Below are 24,203 nucleotides of genomic sequence, written 5' to 3'. Positions count from 1 at the left end.
CTGTCCGTGTGGAGTTTGTACATTCTCCCCGTGTTTGCGTGGGGTTCGCCCCCACAACCCAAAAATGTGCAAGCTAAGTGGATTGGCCACTTTAAATTGCCCCTTAATTGGAAAAATAATTGGGTACACTAAATTTATTTTAAAAAAAGATCCTGGCGTCCAGAATCGAAGACTGCGTACCAGACGTGATTGTGGAGGACCAAACGGGGTTTGTTAAGGGCAGGCAGCTGGTAGCCAATCTAAGAAGGCTACTCAATGCGATTATGATGCCCTCGGAGGGCAGAGAGGTGGAGGTAGTGGTGGCAATGGATGCCGAAAAGGCTTTTGACTGGGTGGAGTGGGACTATTTATGGGAGGTGCTGGGATGGTTTGGGTTTGGAGAAGGCTTTGTGGACTGGGTTAGACTGCTATATCTGGGCCCGGAGGCTAATGTAAGGACGAACAGGACGAAATGAGTATTTTAGACTACACCGCGGGACTAGACAGGGATGTCCCCTCTCTCCACCGCTGTTTGCGTTGGCCATAGAACGCTGGCAATTGCTCTGAGAGCGGCAAGGGAGTGGAAGGTCTCGCTCTACGCGGATGACCTGCTTTTGTATGTGTATCCAGCGGCAGGGATGGACGGGATTATGGAAATCAGAGGGGAATTTGGCCGATTTTCGGGCTACAAGTTGAACATGGCAAAAAGCGAGATGTTTGTGGTGCAGACGAGGGGTCAGGAGAATAGGCTGAGGGAGCTACCGTTTAGAATGGTTGGGGAAAGTTTTGGCTATTTAGGGATACAAGTGGCCCGTGACTGGGGCAAGATGCATAAGTTGAACTTGTCTAGGCTGGTGGAGCAAATGAGGAGCGAGTTTCGGAGGTGGGATGCACTCCCGCTGTCACTAGCGGGGAGAGTACAGACGGTGAAGATGACGATCCTCCCGAGATTCCTGTTTATTTTTCAGTGTCTCCCTATTTTCATTCTTTAAAAGAATCAATAAAATCATCCTGGGATTTGTTTGGGCGGGGAGGTCCCCACGGGAAAGAGGGGATGCTGGAATGGAACCGTAGCGAGGGGGGACTGGCGTTGCCGAACCTCAGCAACTACTACTGGGCGGCTAACATAGCCATGATAATGAAATGGATGGTGGGTATGGGGTCGGTTTGGGAGTGGGTGGAGGTTGCTTTGTGCAGGGGCACCAGCTTGGCAGCCCTGGTCACGGCTCCTCTGCCGCTCCCGCCGGCCAGATACTCCACCAGCCCTATAGTGGTGGCGGCTCTGCGGATTTGGGGCAAGTGGAGGAAGCATGCGGAGGAAGTGGGACCGTCGGTCTGGTCCCCAATATGTGACAACCACCGGTTTGTCCCGGGGAAGATAGACGGCGGGTTTCGAGCATGGCGGAGGTGGGAAGGATGGGCTTGTTCCTGGAAGGGAGCTTCGCGAACATGAGGGCGCTGGAGAAGTTTGGGCTGGCGAGGGGGAATGACTTTCAGTACTTGCAGGTGCGGGATTTCGTACGCAGACAGGTCCCGTCCTTTCCACGCCTTCCTCCAAGGGGGATCCGGGACAGGGTAGTTTCCAGGGGTGAGGTAGAAGAGGGGAGAGTCTCAGATATTTATAAGGAGCTATGGGAGCGGAGGACACAGCGACCGAGGAACTGAAACTCAAATGGGAGGAGAAGCTTGGTGGGGAGTTGGAGGGAGGTGTATGGGCAGACGCTCTGAGGAGGGTAAATGCAACTAGCAACATGTGCCAGGCTCGATCTGATTCAGTTCATGGTAGCTCCCGGGCTCACATGACGGTAGCCCAGATGAGCAAATTCTTTGGGCTGGAGGACAAGTGTGCTACATGTCGGGGAGGACCAGCGAACCATGTCCACAACTCAGAGGATACTGGCAGGGAAATGCAGACGTCATATCCCGGGTACTGAAAATAAGGGTGGCGATGAGTCCAGAGGTGACGATTTTTGGGGTGTCGGAGGACCCGGGAGTCCAGGAGGGGATAGAGACCGGTGTTGTGGCCTTTGCTTCCCTGATAGCCCTGCGACGAATACTGTTGGCCTGGAGGAACTCAAAGCCCCTGAAGACCGAAGTATGGCTGTCAGAGATGGCATAATTTCTCGGCTTGGAAAAAAATCAAGTTCGCCTTACGAGGATCACTATCGGGGTTCGCCCGGAGGTGGCAACCATTCATCGACTTCTTCGCGGGGAACTAATCGTCAGTGGGGGAAGAATAGGCGGGTCTATTTGCGAGAGAGGAACTGTTATTTGTTTTCTGTAACTGGTATTTGCACACCAATGTATATTGTTACTGTTCACAATGCCAAAAAATACCTCCATAAAATTGTCTGTTTAAAAAAAAAACAACTGCATAATAAATTACATTAACATAGTGCTTTATCATAGGGAAATGTTCCAATCGGCTTCAAAGGAGCTCAAACTGACAAATAAGGGAAATCAAGACTCAGTGACTAAAAGAGTCTTTAATGAAGGGAATGAGGTGGCCAAGTTCAGGGATGGGATTGCAGAACATAGGGCCTATAATGTTCAAGGCATAGCCGCTAATGCGGGGCTAAAGTGAATGGGGAAATAGTTGAAAGAATGCAGAGTTCTTGTAGGACAGGAGGAGGTTATGGAGATAAAGAAACTAGAAGTGATGGAAGGATTTGAACAGGAGTATAAGAATTCTGAAATCAATAATTTGATGTATGTGATGCCAATGCTGATGAACACAGGGATGATGGGACAGGGGAATTGTATGCAGATTAAAATAAAGGCATGTTATATATACACATAACATGAATTGACAGGCATGTGAAGGATAGAATGATTATGGGAGTAATGGGTGACAGAATTGGTCAAGTATACTAATTTGACTGCAAATGTTTTGCAGGAAGGATGGAATGGCATGGTTTGAGAGGGGTAGATGTGATGATGTAATTGGTTAAGTATACTTATTTTACTGCAACTGGTCTCTGCCAGGATGTTAATTAGTCAACACGTATAAAGTAAGAAACCCAATGCCTCAGGAACTCTTCCTGCCATCTGAGTGCCCTAGTTTGAAAACCTGTGATCTATATTACAGGTTTAACTTGCATTGAAAATCAGGAGCAACCCAGATTTTAACACCCCCAAAATAAGGTAAGAACTGAAGAATTGCTCCATAATAATGACAATTTAACAACCTGTAGAGCAACTAATCCTGTTCCACAGGCTACGTCCAGGACCAGTGCTTGGTCACGGTTTTCACGCATTACTGCTGCTAGACTTTCTGCGGCCAATAGAGGAGCACGATAATCCAGAAACATCACATCCTGCAGCAAAAACAATTGAAAAAGCAGCCAGGAATTTGAACAACATATTATTCAGATGAAGGCAGTCATTCAGTTAATATATTCTCAGCCTTTCAGAATATAAAAGTTATCATCTGTCCATTATGGGAGCTACCTATTTCTTACATCAGCAGAGTCCTATTCATAAACATCTTTTCTAACAAACGATTTATGTTAATTCCATTCTAGGAATATCTCTATATATGCCCAAAATTTGTCCTTCATAACAACAAACAGGTTTTCCATTTTTCAGGTTTACTTTCTCTACCCTGATACTCATGTTATAAAACTCAGAGATACATGTAACTATCCTTTTTGACACAGGATGAGATCACATCTGGAGTATCATATATAACTTTGGTCTCCTTACTAAGGAGGGATACATTTGCTTAGGGGGAAGGATACACTTGTGTTAAGTGGAGCAAAGGTTCACTAGATTAATTCCTGGGATGAGTGGATTGTCCTATGAGAGATTGAGTGAACTATGTCTATATATTAGAGATCTCACTGAAACATGTATAATTCTCAAGGGGCTTGATAGAGTAGATACCGGGACGATGCTTCCCCTAACTGGAGAATTTGGAACTAAGTGTCAAAGTCTCAAAATAAGGGGTTGGCCATTTAAGACTGAGACGAGGAGCAAGGTTGTGAATCAATAGGATTCTCCATCACAGAGTTTTGGATACTCAGCCAGTGTATATAAGGGAATCAAGGGATAAATGGATAATATGGGATGGCAAAGCCGAGGTAAAAGATTACCCACGATCTTACAGGACGGAAGCAGGCTCAAGGGGCTGAATGGCAATGTCCTGTCCCTGTTTCTTCCATTTTTATAATTCCCTTTCTTGATAGGTCACACAGTTCCCTTGTTCGATTACCTCTTCATAGAGTTCAGACCAGCTATCATAAAAGGACATTTTGTCTTCACTTGTGGACTCTTTATGACAGGAGAGAACAGTTTTCTGAACATCTGCAAATGTTCTTGGATTGTCTTCCATCCTGGAAACAAAACAGAGCTGCTCAGAAACTATTCCTTCATTTCACCTTTCGTGAACTGAGTAACAATTTCATTTCTTTGAAACTAGGTTATGCACCCACTGAAAACACTGTCACAACTGTTAAATACATATCATTTTGCACTGAAATTGATGGAAAATAGACTGAGCTGTGGTCAAAACCTATTCATCTTTAAATAATTTTATTTAAAATATCTAAAATAACATGAACTTTAAATAAATATACTTCTGAATAGCATTTATTCTTGACACAAGAACTAATCCAATTAAGTAAAAGCAAACAATAACTCTTAAAACCACAATTATTTCCAAAATAGTTTGGATTTATACAAAATGGAATTAAAAAACAGAAAAATGTGCATTTGGAAAACAAGTACTTTTGTAGTACAAACTAAACAGAAGCAAATACTATCCATTTCAACATACTGTAGCAAAACAAAGACTTAATGGCAAAATGACTAATTAACACATAACCCAGGCATTTCAAGCAGCTCAACACCATCTAGAACAAAGTATTGGCACCCCTTCTCACAAACATTCACTCCCTCATTAAAAGTGGCAGCAATGTGTACCATCTGCAAGATGCATTCCAGGAACTCACAAAGATTCCTTAGGCAGCACCTTCCAAACCCACAACCAATACCATCATCGAGGATACAGACAGCAGACACAAAGGAACACCATCACCTGGACGTTTCGTTCCAAACCATAAACCATCCTGACTCGGAACTACATTGCTGTTCCTTCATTGCTGTGTCAAATTCCTAGCACTCCCTCCCTAACAGCACTGTGGATGCACGTTGTCCACATGGACTTAAGTGGTTCAAGAAGGCAGCTCACCACCAATTTATCACAGGTAACCAGGGATGGGCAATAAATGTTGGTCGAGCCAACATGGGGATGTCCACATCCCATAGAACCCCGACAGTGCAGAAGGAGGCCACTCGGCCCATTGAGTCAGCATCAATGGCTTTTTCCATTTTATTCTGATCTGATTTTTGGAAGATCTGTTAACTAGATAGAGCTCTGAATGAGACACATTTGAAAGAGTTGTAAATAATTAATGAATTTGGTATTAGTTTAAATTTCATAAAATTAATTGTAGGCTGTGTGTTTTCAGTTTTAAAAAAAAGAGTGGAGTGCAAATAGTTTTCCCATTGGAGGTGATTAACTGCCTCCCAAAATTAAATATCTTTCCTTTATTCTTTATTGGTGTTACAAGTCGGCTTACATTAACACTGCAATGAAGTTACTGTGAAAATCCCCTAGTTGCCACATTCCGTCACCTGTTCAGGTACAGAGTGAGAATTCAGAATGTCTAATTCACCTAACAAGCGCGTCTTTTGGGACTTGTGGGAGGAAACCGGATCCGGCACCCGGAGGACACCAATGCTGACACCGTGCAGACTCTGCAGAGACAGTAACCCAAGCCAGGAATCGAACCGGGGACCTTGACTAACTCATCCTTAAATTTACTCACTGTCCCTGCATCCACCGCACTCTGGGTAGCGAATTCCACAGATTCACAACCCTTTGGGAGAAGAGAAGTAGTTTCTCCTCAACCTAATTGGGCAGCACGGTAGCACAAGTGGATAGCACTGTGGCTTCACAGCGCCAGGGTCCCAGGTTCGATTCCCCGCTGGGTCACTGTCTGCGTGGAGTCTGCACGTTCTCCCCGTGTCTGCGTGGGTTTCCTCCGGGTGCTCCAGTTTCATCCCACAAAGACGTGCCGGTTAGGTGGATTGGCCATGTTAAATTGCCCTTCGTGTTCAAAAAGGGTTGGGAGGGGTTATTGGGTTACGGGGATAGGGTGGAAGTGAGGGCTTAATGTGAGTCAGCGCAGACTCGATGGGCCGAATTGCCTCCTTCTGCACTGTATGTTCTATGTTCTAATTCTTTTTTTTTTGTTTTTTTTTAAATTTAGAGTACCCAATTATTTTTTCCAATTAAGGGGCAATTTAGCGTTGCCAATTCACCTAACCTGCACATCTTTGGGTTGTGGGGGCGAAACCCACGCAGACACGGGGAGAATGTGCAAACTCCACACGGACAGTGACCCAGGGCCAGGATTCAAACCCGGGTCCTCAGCGCCATAGGTAGCAATGTTAACCACTGTGCCACCGTGATGCCCTTTATGTTCTAATTCTAAGATTATGACCTCTCGTTTTAGAATGCCCCACAAGAGGAAGCATCTGCTCCACATCTACTTTATCCATACCTTTTAGCATCTTGTATACCTCAATATGATATCCCCTCATTCTTCTAAACTCTAGAATGTACAGGTCTAAACTGTTCAATTTCTCCTCATACATTAAACCCATCTCTGGAATCAGTCCAGTGAACCTCCTCTGAACCACCTCCAATGCCACTACATCTTTCCTCAAATAAGGAGACCAAAACTCTGCACAATACTCCAGGTGTGGTCTTACCAATGTCTTGTTTGGTTGCCACAATACTTCCTTACCTTTATACTCAATTCCTTTTGCTATAAATGTCAACATTCCATTGCTTTCCTTATTATCTGCTGCACCTGAATGCTCGTTTTCTGCAACTCGTGCACAAGGACACCTAGATCCCTCTGCATCGGATCACCCCAACGTCTCTCCCCATTTAGATAATAAGTTGCCTTTCCATTTTTTCGATCAAAATGCACAATCTCACATTTATCCACATTAAACTCCATCTGCTATATTTTGGCCCATTCTCGTAACCTATCTATTTACCTTTTTAAGGTTCTTATTTCCTCATTGCAACTTACTGTCCCACCTATTTTTATGTCACTTGCGAATTTGGCTATAGAACCTTCTATCCCTGTATCCAAGTCGGTAATATAGACTGTAAATAGCTCGGCCCAAGGACCGAACCCTGTGGCACCCCACTAGTTACATCTTGCCATCCAGAAAAAGGCCCATTTATCCTGACTCTGTCTCCTGTTGCACGTTTTACTTGAGTGTATTACGCGTTTATTGGAGTGTATTAACACACCTCCGTTTAAAGGCCGTGTGCTTAACACTGCTACAGCTCTGTGTGTGTATTTTCAGCTCGGAGTCGCCAGGTGCCGTATCTAGACACCTCACAAGTATTTCAAGGTCAGGTTCAAAGTAATAAAACTATACACCGATTAGAAAGTTCAAACGATCAATATTTATTATACAAATATAATAAATACGCATGCATACGCTAAAGACTAATACCTATTCCTACTATTAAACGACTAAATACTTATCTAAGTGGGAACCAGCAAGGTCAGGGGACAAGGCCTTTTGTTCCTTTCTGGGCTGCACCTTCTGTTCGCTAATAGTCGATTAATGTATAGGCAATGCCGGGTTCACGTAGCGAGCGTCGTTTTGGCACTTACTGAACGATGGCTGGTGCTCAACGGCTGGTGATGGAAGACAGGATCTGGAGGCTGGAGTCGGAGTCGAAACAGCAAGCAACAACAGACAGCGAGGCCGGAGCAAAACAGCAGTCCAAGCCGGAGCACAAAAACAGAAAAACCATGTGCCTTTTCGGGGCGGGCCTTTACCTGCCATGTATCGATTGGGTTATTTCCCAATCGATGTCTTACAAATCCCCCAATCTGAGGGTCTCTTCTCGATGGGTGGGGCGGTCTCTAGCGTCTTTTGTAATGGATACTTCTGGTGCCGTTTCGTCTGGGCGTCCACTCAAAGTATCTATTCAAACCCAAATGTTGCTATTGTGTGTGCCCAGATCTGGATTGCCTCATTACTATGCAAAGCGTTTTGCTATTTACACCGTTGGTTGAGATCTTCCACCTGGCCATAAACTAGTTTCGTTACGTGCAGAATGCTAATTAGCCTTTGCAGACTGCTTGTCCTGGCTAAAACTGTTTTCTCCCTACAGTCTTAGCAGTTCTCCATTTTGTTAGCCCAGTGTCCATCTTAGGTGGCTACACTCCTCTCTGTCAGCCAGTCTTCTATCCAAGCTAATAAATTACCCCATATCCCATGTGATCTCACTATGTAAATTAACCCTCTGTGTGGTACCTTATCAAACGCCTTCCAAAAGTCCAGATATACTACATCTACAGGATCCCCATTATCCACTTTGCTTGTTACATCTTCGAAGAATTCACGCAAATTAGTCAAACATGATTTGCCCTTCACAAAACCATGCTGCCTCTGATGGATAGCGCTTTGGCTTTCCAAATATCCTGATATTACATCCTTGATAATTGATTGGAACAATTTTCCAACAACAGATGTGAAACTAACTGGTCTGTAATTTCCCACATTCTGCCTCCCTGCTCCTTTTTTGAATAAGGATATAAGTTCACATTTTTCAAATCCAGTGGAACCTTTCCTGTGTCCATGGAATTTTGGGATATTATAACCAAACTATCCATTATTTTTGCTGTTACTTCCTTTAACACCCAAGGATGTTGGCCATTAGGCCCTGGGGACTTGTCTGCCCTCAATCCCAAGAGTTTGTTGAGTATGTTTCCCTATTGATGCTGATTGTTCCAAGTTCCACCCTTTATATTACTTCTGAATTCCTGATCCTTTTGGAATGATACTCGTGTCCTCCACTGGGAAAACTGAGGCAAAGTATTGATTTCACATCTCTGCTATTTCTCCACCATTAACTCACCAGTTTCATCTGTCAAGAGGCTAACATTCACCTGAGCGAAATTCTCCTTTTTTTGTACCTGTAGAAGCTTTTGCTATTCTATTTGATATTCTGTGCTAATTTGTTCCTTGTAATGTACCTTAGCTCCTTTTATTACTTTTTTTTAAAGCATCCCTTTGTTTATGTTTGAAATTTTCCCAATCTTCCAGCCTGCCACTGGCTTTTGCAATCTAATATAACTTAGCTTTTGTCTTTATAATGTCCTTGACCTCCTTGTTTAGCCATGGATGTTTTATACCCCTCTTCCCATCTTTCTTCCTCACTGGGATATATTTTTGTGAGGAATTGAGTATCTCCTTAAACTGCCACTGCTCAAAAATTATCCTATCTTTTAGCCTTCCTCCCAGTTTATACAGGCCAAATCTGACCTCAAGCCTATGTAATTTCCTTTGTTTAATTAGTGTAGGACTCAATTTTTTCGTTCCCAACTAAATCTTGAATTGTACCGTACTATGGTCACTACTCCCTAGTGGATCCATTAACTATGAGGTCATTAATTAATCCTGCCTCATATACCAAATCGAAAGAAGCCTCCTCCTTGGTTGGTTCCCCAACATACTGTTCCAGGAAGCAATCTCTAATGCAGTCAATGAACTCATACCTCCAGGCTACCCTTGCCAATTTGATTCCTTCAGTCTTTGTGCATATTAAAATCACCAATTATTATTGCCTTACCTTTCTTGCAAGCCCCCAGTGTTTCCTGGTTTATACTGTACCCCACTGTAGAACTACTGTTTGGGGACCTACAGATTACTCCTCCCAAGGACTTATTCCCTTTGTTATTTTGACCAAAAATACTGTGTACCCTTGGATATTCAATTCCAGATCTGGTCTCCTTGTAACCATGTTTCAGTAATCCCTACCAAGTCACAATGTTTTGTTTTTATTTGCGCCGTTAGCTCATTAAGTTTGTTATGAATGCTTCTTGCATTTAGATACAAAGTTTTAAAATTTGTTTTAATGTTAGATTTCCCTACTATTCTATAATTCCTTGGTGCACAAAGACATTCACCTGTTCTGTCCCTCACTGTTATTTTCTGGTAACCGTCCACCACATTGCTAATCTGCACTCTACCTCTTCCTTTAAATTGAGTTTTCTAGTTTCCCCTACAATTGAACCCTCCCCCCATTTGGTTTAAAGCCCTATACAGCCCTAGTTTGGCGATTCGCTAGACTCTGGTCCCATCATGATTCAGATGAAGACTGTCCCTTTGGAACAGGTCCTATCTCCCCCAGTACTGGTGCCAATGTCGCATGAATTCAAACCCATTTCTCCCACACTAATCTTTGAGCCACACATTACCTCCTTAATCTTATTGATCCTGTGTCAATTAGCTTGTGGCTCAGGTAGTAAGCCAGAGTTTGTTACCTTTTTGGTTTAGATTTTTAATTTAGCTCCTAGCTGTTCATATCCGCTTAGCAGAACCTCTGTCCTTGTTCTATCTATGTCGGTACCAATGTGGATCACGACAACTGGCCCAGATGAGATATCCTGAACCTGAGTACCAAAGAACAGTGTCAATGCTCCTAACTATATTAGCTCCGATTAAAACTACATTTCTTTTCTCCCCTCCACTTGAACGGCTCCCTGTACCATGGTGCTGTGGTAAGTTTACTCATCCTCCCAGCAGTCACCATTCCCGTCCACACAGGGAGCAAAAATCTCAAACCTGTTGGACAGGGATAAAGGCTGAGGCTCCTGCAACTCTACCTCCTGGATCCCCCTACCTACCTCACTCGCAGCCACACCCTCTTGTCCCTGACCACTGGCCGAATTTAAGTTAGTTATTCGACTGGGTGTGACTGCCTCCTGGAATACAGTGTCCAGGTACCTCTCCCCCTCCCAAATGTGTCGCAGTGTCCGAAGCTCAGACACCAGCTCAGCAAATCTAAGCCTACTGTCTCTCGGGTATTTACCTTCACAGGAGCAGCCGGGAATCGCAGGAGCAGTGTCCAGAGGGAGGAGCCTAGTGACCGGTAAGACTTTAAATTGAGCGAGGGGCGGATTTCGGGCCTGGTGTCTCTCGGGTACTTACCTTCACAGGAGCAGCCAGGAATCGTGGGTGCAGTGTCCGGAGGGAGAACCCTCGTGACTGGTAAGAGTTTAAATTGAGCGCGGGGCGGATTTCGGGCTTAGTGTCTCTCAGGTACTTACCTTCACAGGAGTCCAGGAGCAGCCGGGAATCGCGGGAGCAGCCAGGAATCGCGGGAGCAGCGTCCGGAGGCAGCAGCCAGGAATCGCGGGAGCAGCGTCTGGAGGGAGCAGCCAGGAATCGCGGGAGCAGCGTCCGGAGGGAGCAGCTGGGAATCGCGGGAGCAGTGTCCGGAAGGAACAGCTAGGAATCGCAGAAGCAGTGTCCGGAAGGAACAGCCAGCAGTCTCTAGAAAGTGTTCAAACTGAGTGCTGAGTCACGTCACACTTTCAAAAGAGAGAGCGGCTCCTGATTGGCTCACAGTAAATCAGGTGACTCATGTACTTAACTCCTTCATTCCTGGGCTCACCAGATTCTCAGTCATATTTTATAAGGTGTTTTTTTTTTCTTTTTTGTCTTCTCATAGTTACTTGAGGGTGGCAAGTTAGATTTAATATTGTTAAGGAGTGGAATGGAGACAAGCGATTGGACAGACAATATTTTGGGACGGTGAGCAGGTAAAGAGTGAATCGGAGGTTTAAACTGGGGAGAAACTTAAGAGCGACATCACAGTGGGGCTGTGATTAGATTGGCCAAGAAAGGACCTGCTGGTAAATAGTGGTGACTGAAAAATGAAAATGAAAATCGCTTTATTGTCACGAGTAGGCTTCAATGAAGTTACTGTGAAAGGCCCCTAGTCGTCACCTTCCGGCGCCTGTCCGGGGAGGCTGGTACGGGAATTGAACCGTGCTGCTGGCCTGCTTGGTCTGCTTTAAAAGCCAGCGATTTAGCCCAGTGAGCTAAACCTGGCAAGTAGTTTTTCTTTTCATTGACTACTTTTGGTTTATTTTTCATTTGTTTTTTGGCACTGTAGCTGTAAGTTAACCTAAGGTTTAAGACATGGCAGGAGATCCCAGACCCGTGTCATGCTCCTCGTGTGCGATGTGGGAGCTCAGGGACATGTCCACTGACCCTGGCTTCTTCACGTGCAAGAAGTGTGTCCAGCTGCAGCTACTGTTAGACTGCTTGACGGCTCTGGAGCTGCGGACGGACTCACTTTGGAGTATCTGCGATGCTGAGAACGTCATGGATAGCACATTTAGTGAGTTGGTCACACCGCAGGTGAAAATTACTGAGGGAGATAGAAAATGGGTGACCAAAAGACAGAGCAAGATTAGGAAGGTAGTGCAGGTGTCGCCTGCCGCCATCTCCCTGAAAAACAGGTATACCGTTTTGGATACTGTTGAGGGAGATGGCTCTCCACCAGAGGAAGCCAACAGTAGCCAGGTTCATGGCACTGTGGCTGGTTCTGCTGCGCAGGAGGGCAGGAAGAAGAATGCAGGGCTATAGTGATTGGGGACTCAATCGTAAGGGGAATAGACAAGTGGTTCTGCGGGCGCAATCGAGACTCCAGGATGGTATGTTGCCTCCCTGGTGCAAGGGTCAAGGATGTCTCGGAATGGCAGCAGGGCATTCTGGGGGGGGGGGGGGGGGGGGGGGGGGGGGGGGGAGAAGAAACGGAACAGCCAATGGTTGTGGTGCACGTAGGCACCAACGATATAGGTAAAAAAACGGGATGAGGTCCTACAAGCTGAATTCAGGGAGTTAGGAGTTAAACTAAAAAGTAGGGCCTCAAAGGTAGTAATCTCAGGATTGCTACCAGTGCCACGAACTAGTCAAGAGTAGGAATGTCAGGATAGATAGGATGAATAAGTGGCTTGAGAGATGGCAAGAGGGAGGGATTCAAATTCCTGGGGCATTGGAACCGGTTCTGGGAGATGGGATCAGTACAAACCAGACGGCCCGCATGTGGGGAGGACTGGAACCGATGCCCTAGTGTTTGCTAGTGCTGTTGGGGAGGGTTTAAACTAATGTGGCAGAGGGATGGGAACTGTGCAGGAAGTCGGAGGGAAGTTAAATGGGGCCAGAAACAAAAAAACAGTAAGGAGGAAACTGTAAGGCAGAGAAGCCATAGTCAAAAATCAAAAAGGGCCACAGTACAGGGTACAGTGACAAAGGAGAGTGTGAAAAGGGAGGTGGTAAATGCAGGATTGAGGGTGTTGTACCTAAATGCGCACAGTATACGGAACAAGGTAAATGAGTTTGTTGCGCACATTGAAATTGGCCGATACGATGTTGTGGGCATCACAGAGATGTGGCTGCAAGGGATCAGGGCTGGGATCTAAATATTGAAGGATATATGTCCTATCGAAAGGACAGGCAGATGGGCAAAGGGGGTGGGGTTGCATTGTTAGGAATGCAGTTAAATCGATAGAAATGAGCGATATAGGATCAGAAGGCATATAATCTCTGTGGGTAGAGTTGAGGAATCGCAAAGGTAAAAAGACCCTGATGGTAGTTATGTACAGGCCCCTAGCAGTAGTCAGGATGTGGGGCAGAAAATAAATCAGGAGAAAGAAAACGCATGTAAAAAAGGCAATATTACAATAATCAAGGGGGACTTCAATATGCAGGTGGACTGGGAAACTCAGGTTGGCAGTGGATCCCAAGAAATGGAATTTGTGGAATGTCTAAGAGATGTTTTTTTGCAGCAGCTTGTGACAGAGCCTACTAGGGAACTGGCAATTCTGGATTTGGTGATATGTAATGAGGCAGACTTGATTAGGGAGCTTAAGGTGAAGGAACCCTTAGGGAGCAGTGACCATAATATGATAGAATTTACCCTTCAGTTTGAGAGGGAGAAGCTGCAATCAGATGTATTACAATTAAATAAGGGTAACTACAAAAGCATGAGGGAGGAGTGGCCAGAGTTGATTGGAAAATGAGCCTAGCAGGGAAGACAGTGGAACAGCAATGGCAGGAGTTTTTGGGGGTTATTAGGGAGGCACAACAGAAGAGGAAACACGCTAAGGGGAGGACAAGGCATCCATGGCTGATGAGGGACGTCAAGGACAGCATAATGGCGAAAGAAAAAACATACAAAATGGCGAGGATTAGTGGGAAACCAGAGGATTGGGAAGCCTTTAAAAGCGAGCAGAGGACAACTAAAAAAGCAACAAGGGGCGAGAAGATGAAATATGAGTGCAAGCTAGCTAGTAATATAAAAGGAAGATAGGAAGAGATTTTTTTCAATATATAAAAGGTAAGAGAGAGGCAAAAATAGACATTGGACCATTGGAAAATGTGGCTGGAGAAGTAATAATAGGAAACAAAGAAATGGCAGGCGAACTGAACAGTTACTTTGCATGAGTCTTCACAGTGGAAGACACCTGTGGGATGCCAGAGCTCCAGGAGAACCAGGGGCAGGGGTGAGTGTCGTGACCATTACAAAGGAGAAGGTTCTGGGGAAACTGAAAGGTCTGAAGGTGGATAGGTCACCTGGACCGGATGGACTATAACCCAGGGTTCTAAAAGAGATAGCTGAGGAAATTGTGGAGGCATTAGTGATGATCTTTCAGGAATCACTGGAGGCAGGAAGGGTCCCAGAGGACTGGAAGGTGGTTAATGTAACACCACTGTTTAAGAAGGGAGGGAGGCAGAAGACAGGAAATTATAGGCCGGTTAGCCTGACTTCGGTCATTGGTAAGATTTTAGAGTCTGCTTTAAAGATGAGATTCTGAAGTACTTGGAAGTGCATGGTAAAATAGGACTGAGTCAGCACGGCTTTGTCAAAGGGAGGTCGTGTCTGACAAATCTGAGTTCTTTGAGGAGGTAACAAGGACGTTAGACAAAAGGAGAACTAGTGGACGTGATTTATTTAGATTTCCAGAAGGCCTTTGACAAGGTGCCGCATAGGAAACTGTTAAATAAGTTAAAAACCCATTGTTATGGGTAAGATCCTGGCATGGATAGAGGATTGGCTGACTGGCAGAAGGCAAAGAGTGGGGATAAGGGGGTCTTTTTCAGGATGGCAGCCGGTGACTAGTGGTGTGCCTCAGGGGTCTGTGCTGGGACCACAATTTTTCACAATATCCATTAATAATCTGGAAGAAGGTACTGAAGGCACTGTTGCTAAGTTTGCAGATGATATAAAGATCTGTAGAGGGACAGGTAGTATTGAGGAAGCAAGGGGGCTGCAGAAGGACTTGGACAAGCGAGGAGAGTGGGCAATGAAGTGGCAAATGAAATACAAAGTGGAAAAGTGTGAGGTTATGCACTTTGGAAGGAGGAATTTAGATATAGACTATTTTTTAAATGGGGAAATGCTTTGGAAATCAGAAGCACAAAGGGACTTGGGAGTCCTTGTTCACAATTCTCACAAGGTTAATGTGCAGGTTCAGTCGGCAGTTAAGAAGGCAAATGCAATGTTAGCATTTGTGTCAAGAGGACTAGAATACAAGACCAGGGATGCACCTCTGAGGCTGTATAAGGCTCTGGTCAGATCCCATTTGGAGTATTGTGAGCAGTTTTGTGCCCCGTATCTAAGGAAGGATGTGCTGTCCTTGGAAAGGGTCCAGAGGAGGTTCATAAGAATGATCTCTGGAATGAAGAACTCGTCGTATGAGGAATATTTTGAGGACACTGGGTCTGTACTCATTGGAGTTTAGAAAGATGAGAGGGGATCTTATTGAAACTTACAAGATACCGCGAGGCCTGGATAGAGTGGACATGGAGAGATGTTTCCACTTGTAGGAAAAACTAGAACCAGAGGACACTATTTCAGACTAAAGGGACAATTCTTTAAAACAGAGATGAGAAGGAATTTCTTCAGCCAGAGGGTGATGTATCTGTGGAATTCTTTGCCGCAGAAGGCTGTGGAGGCCAATTCACTGACTGTCTTTAAGACAGAGATAGATAGGTTCATGATTAATAAGGGTATCAGGGGTTATGGAGAAAAGGCAGGAGAATGGGGATGAGAGAAGGCAGGAGAATGGGAATGGGCAGCACGGTAGCATAGTGGTTAGCACAATTGCTTCACAGCTCCAGGGTCCCAGGTTCGATTCCCGGCTTGGGTCACTGTCTGTGTGGAGTCTGCATGTTCTCCCCGTATTTGCATGGGTTTCCACCAGGTGCTCCGGTTTCCTCCCACAGTCCAAAGATGTGCAGGTTAGGTGGGTTGGCCATGCTAAATTGCCCTTAGTGTCCAAAATTGCCCTTAGTGTTGGGTGGAGTTACTGGGATATGGGGATAGGTGTGCGGTTGGGAAGGGTGCTCTTTCCAAGAGCCAGTGTAGACTCGAATCGCCGAATGGCCTCCTTCTGCACTGTAAATTCTATGAAACAGAAAATATCAGCCATGATTGAATGGCGGAGCAGACTCGATGGGCTGAGTGGCCTAATTCTGCTCCTATGTCTTCTGGTCTTAAGCTAGAGTTCCTCAAGAAACCAACACTTACTACAGATGTGGTCACTGGGAACCAGTGGGGTCCACCAGCTCCCACATCATGCAGAAGCAACACATCACCTGACTCTCCATCTCTATTTGATTTAATTAGTTTTTAATTTGGTTTTTAAACCCTAATTTTTTATTAATACTGTGTTTTTTTAAAAAATCTCCTTAATTTGTAATTGAAAGCAATTTATAAACTGTAATAAAGTGGGTGTTCAAATTTAACACAACTTCCCTATTAGCCAATCAAATCACAGCCTTCGCGTGATGTCACTTTGTTTTTTCTCCAGTTGGAATTCTGTCAGTTACAGTGACAGCCAGACAGACAGTAAGTACTTCCTTACCTTCCCCAGTTGCAATCTGTTTGTTTACCGGTCAATTGCCTGCTGAACCTGAAGGTCTCAGATCCGTGCTCACAATTTAAACGTCCTTGTCTTCCGGCAAGGTAACACAGTGGTTACCATAATTGCTTCACAACTCCAGGGTCTCAGGTTCGATTCCCGGCTTGGGTCACTGTCTGTGCGGAGTCTGCACGTTTGCCCCGTGTCTGCGTGGATTTCCTCCAAGTGCACCTGTTTCTTCCCACAGTCCAAAGATGTGTTGGTTGGCCAGGCTAAATTGCCTTTAGTGTCCAAAAAGGTTAGGTGAGTTTATGGGGGTAGAGTGGAGGTGTGGACTTAGGTAGGGTGCTCTTTCCAAGGGCTGGTGCAGACTCTATGGGTCAAATGGTCCCCTTTTGCACTGTAAATTCTGAGATTCAAGAGTTGCAATCTGTTTGTTTACCAGTCAGTTGCTCTCTCTGCTGCTGAAACTGAACGTCTCAGATCCCTGCTCACAATTTAAACTTCCTTACCGTTCCGACGTGCAATCTGTTTGCTGATCAGCTGTTCTCCTCTCCACTGCTGAAGTGGGCAAATTAGCACAAAAGACTAATGTACATTATGACACAAGTATATCAATAACTAAACACTGTATTACCTGAAATTGCCTCTTATTCTCAAAATATACCCATGTTCCCATAACTCACTGAGACCCCCTTTTCCCAAGTGACATCCAATTCAATACCACTCAATACTGTTCAGATGACCCAGTCTGGGACGAGTCTCTTCCTGGTTTAGCAAAAGCGCAAAACTGCAACATTTGGAAAAGGCTATCTGCAATCTGCCATGGCTACAAATTATAGCTGGAACAGACCTTCATGGCTTGGACATGGATGGAACTCACCTGTCTGACTGTTGGATGGAGAACTAGCCTCCTTCTTCTATGAGGGAACAGTTATACTGTTCATCCTCTTTGATATTCCATTCTGTGGTTTATGCTGTCTACATCTCTCAAATTCCTCGCCTTTAGAAGTGATCATTTGTCCAGCCCAACTAATCTCTGGTAAACAATGTTTCTGATTTGGCCATTTGCATCTCAAGATCTCTAAATTCCTGCTAACCTTGTTACTGGGCAAATTACATTTCATTAGCCCTCTAGATTTGTTGCTTATCTTTTATTTTCGGTTCATCTCAAATTCACTGTTTATCTTGTTAACGTCCTGTACACCTAACATTTATCTATTTTGGCAGGCAAAGGACGCCAGCGCGCCCCTTCCCGACCGGGAACCGATTCTGGTCCCGGTCGGGGCTAGCAGCCCGACGCCGTAGGCTCCGGCATGACGGGCTTAACGAATATCGTTAAGCCCGCTTGCCAGAGTTCGCGCCGGCTGACGCGTCATATGACGTCAGCCGCGCATGCGCGGATTGGAAGACTCCAACCCGCGCATGCGCGGATGACGTCATCGCGTATTTGCGCGAAACCCGCGCATGCGCGGGCCGGGTTGCCCCTCAGCCGCCCCGCGAATGGATAGTGCGGGGCGGCGGAAGGAGAAAGAGTGCGCGGGCATCGGGCCCGCTGCCCGCGATCGGTGCCCACCGATCGCGGGCCCATGGCACCCTTGGCACGGCCGTGCTACTGCCGTGCCAATCGGTGCCATGGTTATGAAAAGCGAGTTTGTGACGCCGTTTTTACAAACGGCCAGACCAGGTGTGTTTGCCGTTCGTAAAAACGGCGTAAAGGGCTGGGACTTCGGCCCATCGAACAGCTGTGAATCGCTGCCGGCCGTAAAAAAACGGCGGCAGCGATTCGGGTCGGGAGTTGGGCGGGGGGTGGGGGAGAATAGCGGGAGGGCGGGAAAAATGTCGGGAAGGCCCTCCCGCTATTCTCCGGCCCGTCGTGGGGGTCGGAGAATTTCGCCCATGATGTTTAAAGGGCCCTGGGCATCCTTATTCAAAGCCACTGAAAGCTAATATGCAGGTGCAGCAAGAAATTAGGAAAGCTTTCATCACAAGAGAATTTGACTGCAGGGTAAAGTTGGTTTGCTGCAACTGTACAGGGTCTTGACGAGACCAAACCTGGTCACATCTGTATCACGTACAGTTTTCTCCTTACCCAAGGAAGGATATACTATTTGCTAGGGTTTTGATGAAGAGGCATGTAGCCACCGAAGTTGGCCACTTCCCGACTCAAATGGCGATTTGCAAAGCATGCAGGGAAAATTGGACACTTTAAGAAAGACAAGCAGGTTGCAGAATCTCCCTGTATATTCTGCCTGCAAAGAAAGCAGACAACACCGAAACCAGCAGTTTGCCTATTAATGAGCGATCCCCGGGAACAATGGATACAACGATTAGCTACATTTGGGACATTCTATAGCAGGTCAGACTTCTCGGCGCCAACGGGAGTCTGAAACAAAGGAGACAAACAAGCCAGGAAGAACCGCCCCGCGATCGAGGGACAGCCTCAGTATTGGGGCAATTCATACCAATCGATTGGTACGAGATCCAATCGACTGACAGTAAGCCCGGCGTCCGCCCAAAAGGGCGTGAAGCCGCTGGGAAATATAAAAGTCAGGTCCCAAGTTCAGTTCGCTCTCTTAGCCGGCCCTCCCAGCAGAACACCTCAGCAGCTCTCGAAGAACTTGACCGTAAGGAGAGGCCTACCCAATTGCCGCACCACCAAGTAAGTGTCATACAACGCACGCTACGAGATAGACACTCCTGACCCCTTAGTCCATACTAGCTGGAAGCCTGCAGATCCAGTGCAGAGCAAGAGTCCATTGTTCCCTGATCCAGCGGGTTCCCTTATCCAGATAAGTATTGGCCTATTAGTGGTAGGAACAGTTTAGTCTTTTAGTATTATATGCATGAGTAGCGAATAACTGTGTATTAATAAACGTGTCTTGTTTTGAACCTTACTAATTGGTGTATTGAGTCATTGATCTGAACTTGAACCTCGTGGTGGTATCATAAGGATACCTGGCGACTCTCGGAGCTAAGGAATAAAACAGAGCCAACTGAGTGTAAAGCGCACTCACCAGAACGAGCAACAGGCGATCTCAATAACATAACATTCTCACAGGGCTTGACAAGGTAGAGGCAGGACGTTTCCCCTGGCTGGCTGGGAGGATGGTCTGGAACCAGGGGACATGGTCTCAGAATATGGGTGTGGTGATATGCATCACTGTAAATACACAAGGGGTTAATGTAAATACACTACGACTAAGTAAACACTAGAGGGAACACCAGAGATGTCATGACACGAAGACATACAGCTAATGAACACGTAGAATACGACATGACCAATGGGCACAGGGCACCCAGGGGTGACACTACCACAAGGTGGCATTACACAACCCATATATAAGGACAGGGCACACATGCTCTATCTCTTTCCACAGGCGACACTTAGAGAGTAGGACAAGGGCAGATTAGAAGCATCACACCCACCAGGTGGCTTAGAACAGACTGATTAGTTCGACTGAGTTACTGTAGCAAGATTAGCAGGAGTGTCGAACTCAGATAGAACTGTGCTAATGGTTCAATAAATCACATTGAACTTAATTCAACGTCTCTTTTGGTCAAAGCTGCATCACGTTGCAGCCTGTGTTATCCCAGAGTACATAACACAACATGGTACCAGTAGTGCCTGTTGAATCTATACAGTTCAACTCAGCAAGATCCGTGACTACCAGCAACAGCACCCAGGCAAAATGATCGAGATTCCGGTTCCTCAGCAGCTCAGGTACCACGGCTATCTCAGTGCAAACTGGCATGCATTCAAGCAGAGATTTGAGATTTACATGGTAGCATCCGACCTAGATGGCATGGCCAATGCCGAGAACATAGATCTTCTACTCTCCATTACGGGTGAAAGTGCAACCGAAATCTTCAAGTACTCCAAAGGGCAGGACAAGAGATACTGCCAAACAGTCCTGGACAAGTTTGAAAACTACTGCGAGGTAAACACAACAGAAATCGTTAAAACTGGCGCCTATACTCACCACGAGGCAAAGGTAGGCTTGCAACAGAAACAAACAGCAATTTTGATTGGCAGCCATCTTGCGCAAGGAGCCACACATGCGCAGTACCCGAGAAGATGCGAACTGGCGAGCTTCCCGCGCATGCGCAGTTGCGAAAAGAGCGCACAGTGAAGGAAAAGTGATCTGCGCATCCGCAGTCCATTCCTGCGCTCTACGTCGCAAGCGTAATGACGTATGAGGCCCCGGACCATGCCCACCTAAAGGGGAAATGTCCGAAAACAGTGAATAAAAATTTTAAAAGCCAGAAAACACAATTCTTTCATCTGGAACGACAGCACAATGCCTGAACTTCGGCCAGTAGCTGAAAGTAACCAACGCAGAATCCTGCAACAAGTAGTTAGCACTGCCCTACGAGATGATTTAGTCATTGAAGACTACAACCTAGACGATGATTTCATCACTGGCGACCTCAGTACCAAATCCGAACCGCAACTAGATGTGTTGTACTTTGAAGAATCCGACAGTCATGGGCGAGTTCTTTGGATTTGAGGATCCTCAGCCCAGCATAGACAACATCCCGACCCATAAGTACAGGATTCTGCTGCTGCCTGATGCCAAGAGAGTGGTCCACGGACCAGGCAGAGTCCCCGACTCCGCACAGACTCCACAGTGAGACCACTACATGGCTCCGTTGAGACCGCACAGATCGACTCCACAGCGAGACCACTGCATTACTCCACACAGAACGATGCCAGACTCCACACTGAGAGCGATACAAACCTCCACAGCGAGCTCGTTAACAGACTCAATGATGGAAGCAACGCAAGACTCCAGAGCGCAGTCCTTGCATGAACAAGACCATTAAGGTCTAGCAACCTTATCTGAGCAACCATTAGCAGACGATGCAAGTCTGCCATGCTCAAGTGCACAGCAAGGCGACTATGACAATCTACCACGCTCAGGTGAACAACAAAAAGACTATGACAGTCTACCCAGATTATTTGAGCCACCAAAAGACTCTGACAGTCTATCCAGCTCATCTAATCAACAAGAAGACACTGAGGTTTACCCACTGTATGTGCGACAAGTGGCAAAGACATCCCAATTCCCATACAAGATGTGCGACATCTCAGTGAGACTGACAAATCTCAGCTAGTATGTACAGAGGCACTCGACAATCAAAGTGAGGCTACTAGTGACTCCAGTGACACCACATTAATTCAAACCTCATCTACTCGAGCCTCTCCACTAGAACCTGACATGACTCCAGACGGGGAGCATCAAGAAACCAAAGGTGATTCAGGTGAACCAGAAAGGGCTCCATACAGGGAGCATCGACAAGCCAAAGATGATTCAAGTGAACCGGACATTACTCCAGACGGGGAGCACCGGGGAATCAGAGACGGCACGCTCAATGAAACAGCAAATGCCACAAAGGACACTCACATAAGTAACTTTGTGAAGGACTCGAATTCTCCACTTGGTGTGGTCATTGAGCACAACAAACACAACAAGCACGTCAATGACAACAATGACGACAACAACAATAGAACAACTGGTACAACATGGTACAATTCTGCCCATGAAGGACAATGTTACTGCTCAGCTCAGAACAATGGCAAGAGTGCAAACATACCATGGCATGTCAACGCATCTTACCAATTTACGTTTGCTACACTACGGACAAGCAAACCAGCTTTCAGGAAAGATGTCATCAAGAATTGCTACCACAAGCAGAAAAAAAAGATTCCATCTCAGACAATGGAGTGATTTGACCATTTGAACAGCTCCTGATGACTTCTTGGTTACGTAAACACCAGGACACTGACGACGCTCACAAGGGAATGACAACATCAACACTTCCATAACAGCACAAGAAAGCCACTCGACCCTGTAAATTCATGAACTTTGGACTAATAACTATTATTTGGTATTGTATAATCCTCAATGTCATCATAACTATTCTTTGATCTTGTATCGTCATCACAGTCATCATAACTTGTACATGTCATCACTTATTTACCTGTTTTGTTCAATTTTTCTTTTAACACTGTCCAGAAAATATGAAACACAAAAAAGGGGATGTGGTGATGTGCATCACTGTAAATACACACGGGGTTAATGTAAATACACTACGACTAAGTAAACACTAGAGGGAGCACCAGAGACGTCATGACACCCAGACATGCAGCTAATGAACATATAGAATAGGACACGACCAATGGGCAGTCAGGAAACCCAGGAGTGACACTACCACAAGGGGGCATTACAGAACCCATATGTAAGGCCAGGGCACACATGCTCTATCTCTTTCCACAGGCGACACTTACAGAGTAGGACAGCAGCAGATCAGAAGCATCACACCCACCACGTGGCTTAGAGCAGACTGGTTAGTTTGACTGAGTTACTATAGCAAGATTAGCAGGAGAGTCGAACTCACAGAGAACTGTGCGAATGGTTGAAAAAATCACATTGAACTTACTTCAAAGTCTGGGGTGTCTTTTGGTCAAAGCTGCATGGAGTTGCAGCCTGTGTTATCCCAGAGTACATAGCACAACAATGGGGTAGCCATTCAGAATTGACACACAGAATATGTTGCCTCAGAGGGTGGTCAACCTTGAGAATTCTTTACCCTTGAGGGCCGTGGAGACTCAGTCATTGACCACATTTCAGGCAGAGATCGACAGATGTCAAGGATTATGGGGGTCATGCAGAAAAATGGCATCCAGGTGGACCAGACCTTACGTGGTTGAATGGCAAACCAGGCTCGAGGGGCTGAATGGCTTATTCCTGTTCCTGCCTTCTCCCTTCTTCTCTCAGCAACGGCCTCTTGTTTATTTGCTCAGCAAGGGCCTCTCCCCTGCAATCACCCGCTTAGCAAGGGGGGTTCGTCTCTCTGGCAACCACCCCTTTCGGCTCAGCCCGGGACCTCTCTCCAACCCGAACCGTCCAGTAGAGGCCACTTTCTCTGCTGCACCCTCCCCCGCCTCAGGACGAGGCCGATTTCCCACCCGTCCCATTCTGGCTCCCGCGCCTTTTCTCCAGCTCAGGAGCCTCTCTCTGGCGCGAGCCGGGATCAGGCACGCGGCTCTAACCGCCGCCCGCGAGCCCCCCCCACCCAAACTGGTCCTGCGCGAGCATTCCATCTCCTTCCGCCTAAATGGCTCATGCCCACCACGTAAAGTGAGTGCGAATCCGTTTCAGAAACACATTGTCATTCGACGCAACCTTAGCTACAAAGTGCCTGCGTCTTGCACCGCTGTCAGTTCCAGGATTTCCTTTAACGGAGTCCAATGAAATCGCTCTCAAACAGGAATTATGTCGAGAAAATGCAAATGCTCCCCAATCTCGAAATAATCAAAAACACTGAACTCCAAATTAGTGCCCTTCCATTTGGAAAGCCGCGATCTTTTGCTGAACAAGATGCATAGTGGATAGAGACTGCAGGAGGGGAAAAGGCTGCTAGATTCAGGTGCAGCCACATTGCTTTTTTAAACGG

At 46.1% G+C, this 24,203-nt stretch overlaps 1 protein-coding gene across 4 annotated transcripts in view; it reads right to left on the bottom strand.

Moving 5' to 3' along the window:
* mettl27 (methyltransferase like 27) overlaps window positions 1-23,712 on the bottom strand; it is a 57,821-nt gene extending 34,109 nt beyond the window's left edge. The window contains exons 1-4 of one of the 4 annotated variants that reach the window (XM_038813910.1): window positions 23,187-23,202; window positions 19,760-19,905; window positions 4,193-4,313; window positions 3,168-3,296 (exon numbers count right to left, since the gene is read on the bottom strand). In XM_038813910.1, the coding sequence (XP_038669838.1) occupies window positions 3,168-3,296; window positions 4,193-4,312 (249 nt within the window). In that variant the 5' untranslated portion in view covers window position 4,313; window positions 19,760-19,905; window positions 23,187-23,202. Of the gene's footprint in view, window positions 1-3,167; window positions 3,297-4,192; window positions 4,314-7,688; window positions 7,708-11,135; window positions 11,389-19,759; window positions 19,906-23,186 lie in introns of those variants that run through there. The other 3 variants (XM_038813908.1, XM_038813909.1, XM_038813911.1) reach the window with 3 other exon arrangements.
* Between the last annotated feature and the right edge of the window lie 491 nt (window positions 23,713-24,203).

The sequence above is a fragment of the Scyliorhinus canicula genome, chromosome 12 (genome assembly GCF_902713615.1).
Source record: "Scyliorhinus canicula chromosome 12, sScyCan1.1, whole genome shotgun sequence".
In the NCBI taxonomy this organism is placed as follows: domain Eukaryota; kingdom Metazoa; phylum Chordata; class Chondrichthyes; order Carcharhiniformes; family Scyliorhinidae; genus Scyliorhinus; species Scyliorhinus canicula.
The sequence above is the reverse complement of the archived record's forward strand: the minus strand, read 5'-3'. Positions and strand labels throughout refer to the sequence as shown.